Consider the following 3189-nt stretch of genomic DNA (forward strand, 5'->3'; position numbering starts at 1 on the left):
GAGGAAATTTTCAAGTCAAGGTTTAAAAACATAATACCTCTATATGCAGTTTTTGGGGTTATAGAGAATAGTGACTCAGCAAAACACCAGAATAAACAAGAGAAAGATATAGAAGACACGGAATTCAGCACAAGGAACCAGCAAGTTCCAGATTGACCCATAATATGAAGTGAATTCCTAGTTTTGAGTCATTTAGAAAAGAGAAATTATTAAATACATGCAAATAAACATGTGGGATGCAAATTCAGGAAAATGAACAGTAGTCCCTTGCATTTTGCATGATGCTTGACCACTATTGGATTAGCAGTGAGTGGGATTTGCATAGTTAAGATGATAGAAAACATTTATTATGAATTTGAGCTTAAATTACAACTCTATTGACAGAATATGGGGAAGAATAATGAACAAAGAGAAATGTGTGATAATTGAGATGCTGTCTCTCATGCTGCCAAGATCATGCTGGAAACTGAAAAATGATTTAACAGTTTATGTATTTAATCATATGGAATTATCAGAAGCAACAATTAAAGCAATCAACTGAGAATTTAGGGGAGATGCAGTTGAAACATTTAGATTTTGAAATAAACTTTTCAGTATTGACTTAAAAATATTTATGAAAAGAAAAGTAAATTTCAAAACAAAGCTCTTCCATGTCATTAAGATTTTATAGGCAATGGTGGACATTGAGGCTCAAAAAATGAACCTGATATTATGTTCTTATATGGATAATATGAACAAATTCATGGGAAGAAAATTTTTCCTAGTACCTCCTTCCAGTAGATGTAGGTAAATGTTAAGGGTAGGAATAATACATGTGTAGTATTTGGGAAATATAATTTTCCAGAAAATTAACATATAAAATAATTACAAATTTCCCAGTGGACTAATAGTTCATAACCAGTAATTTAAAATTTTAAAACACAGAAAAATTAATTCATTAGGCTTAGCAAGTTATGATTAGAGAGAAAAAATGATTATTATATGTAATTACTTTATTGATAATTATTTTCATCAATTTTATCAATATCTCTATAGACATTTGCTGAGGAGTAAATCCTAGAAGAAAATTGCTAGGTCAATGTATTTTTACATATTTAAAGTTTCCTTTTCCTTTCTTTACATAATTGTTTGTTTTTTATGTGAGACTGACTTACCAAATCCACTGACAAAAATGGTCTATCACTTTCATTCACATGTTGAATACTAGTAAGTAAGGCTGGATTAGTTTCACCTACTTTTGACAGCATATGCATTTTTATTTTATTGGGAATTATTTTTCTTTGTCATTCAACAACTCTTAAACTGAACTTTTCTAAAATTAAAGTCTTATTAATAGATTTAATTAGATTAAAATTTAGAAATTAAAAATAATTTCTAAAATTGAAGTCTTATTAATAGATTTAATAAAGTTTTTTCAATTATATTAAAAATTTCTCTTCCAGTGTGTCAGTTGCTTTCTAGTGATTTTAGTCAATGGTGTTTTCTGAGGTAGAGGGCTAAATTACAGCTTTAGAATTCAAAATTCTCTCTCTTACTTTTTGAAGAAGTACACATACTGTATGATGTAAGATAATTGTTCGCAAACTCATCCTAGGAAATGTGTGACGTACTTCATTATTGAATTTACCACTTTCATCTTTAAGGTCCTCCCTTGGTCATCTAGTGGCCACATTGATATTCAGTAATGAGGTTATGTTGCCCTTTTTCTAGGATGAGTTCACAAACTTGTCAGACCTCATATGAGAATACTCTGATGGTCATTCCAGAAAAAAAGTTCCCAAATTTCTTTGAAGGGTAGAGTTGGCATTGGTGTCCGTGCATAGCTTCCCAAAGGGAGTACCTCAAAGGTGATCATGGTGATATTCAGCAATAAGGTATGCAGCACTTTTTCTAAGATGAGTTCCTAACTTAATTGTCTACCCTCATGTATATCATATTGTTCATTAGGATATTTTTCCTTAAAAATCAGAATTTTAGTTTCCAGAATTAAAGTTGAAATCCACTCATTTACTCTTCAGAGAGTATGACTTTTCTCAGTTGAGATGCATAGATATTTCATTTTCATATTGATGTTTTTTATTTAAAAGGATCATTTATACTTATTTCAAACAATCCATTGCCTTAGGGCACAAATTTCTACATTGAAAATAATTTTTAACTTAAACAGCTCAAACACTCATGCTGAGTATAATGGCACTTGTTAAATGAAGTAATTTACAGATTAGTACCAATTTTGTTTGAAATAGCAACTGAATAACTAAACTGTGTATATTCATAACCCCTTAGGAATGTTCTGTGGAATCAAAGGACTGATGTGCCTGGTTCTAATATAAAGGACAACACCACGTTCCTTCCTTCCACTTACCTGTAGCTGATCTGGGAAGCAGAAGTGAGAGCAGGAGGGTCCAAGTGCCCATGTGCAAGAGCCCCATCGCAGCGGGGTCTCAGTGTCCCAGGGTCAGGTCACATTCCAAGGTGTGGGTCACTACTGTTCACATTTTTCCTAAAACAGTATGAACAAGATTCCTTAATAGAAAGCACTCTTCAAGATACACACATATTGAAAAGGAAAGCAGAAAGTAAATGAACTATAAGGTGACTTAACAATATATACATATACATATATAATTTTTTTTGAGACTCATTTTCACCCAGGTTGCAGTGCCAAGGCATCAGCGTAGCTCACAGCAATCTCAAACTTTTGGGCACAAATGATCTTCCTGACCCACCTCTAAAGTAGCTGGGATTATAGGCACTCACCATCATCCCTGGGTAATTTTTCTATTTTTAGTAGAGGTAGGGTCTCACTTTTGCTCAGACCGATCTCCAATTCTTGAGCTGAAGCAATCCACCAGCCTCAGCATCTCAGAGTGTTAAGATTATAGGTGTGAGCCACCATGTCTGGCCTTAAACTTTTATATAATAAAGGGCCAAATGATAAGTGAAGAAACATAAAGCAGAATATTATTGATCACATGATGAAACAAACACCTCATGGTATGTAGAACACTACTTTTAAACTGTTTTTATATTAGTTTCCAGAATTGAAGTTGAAAACTGCTCACTCTTCCAAGGCTTGAGGGCAACATTAAGGGACCTTATTTTTACATTATTCATCATTGGGAAAATCCATCTTAAAATCACATGGGAAATCGCTATAAATTTATTAGAAATGAAAGGAAGGAAAGG

At 32.8% G+C, this 3189-nt stretch overlaps 1 protein-coding gene across 1 annotated transcript in view; it reads right to left on the reverse strand.

The window, feature by feature from the left end:
- The window catches only part of LOC111722568 (butyrophilin-like protein 10), a 24590-nt gene extending 22158 nt beyond the window's left edge, over window positions 1-2432 (reverse strand). Inside the window, exon 1 of the mRNA XM_023508825.1 lies at window positions 2366-2432. Within this exon, the coding sequence (XP_023364593.1) occupies window positions 2366-2432 (67 nt within the window). The remainder of the gene's footprint in view (window positions 1-2365) is intronic.
- Window positions 2433-3189: the final 757 nt, after the last annotated feature.

Source organism: Otolemur garnettii, unplaced genomic scaffold, assembly GCF_000181295.1.
Source record: "Otolemur garnettii isolate 467f Iridium unplaced genomic scaffold, OtoGar3 scaffold00279, whole genome shotgun sequence".
Lineage (NCBI taxonomy): Eukaryota > Metazoa > Chordata > Mammalia > Primates > Galagidae > Otolemur > Otolemur garnettii.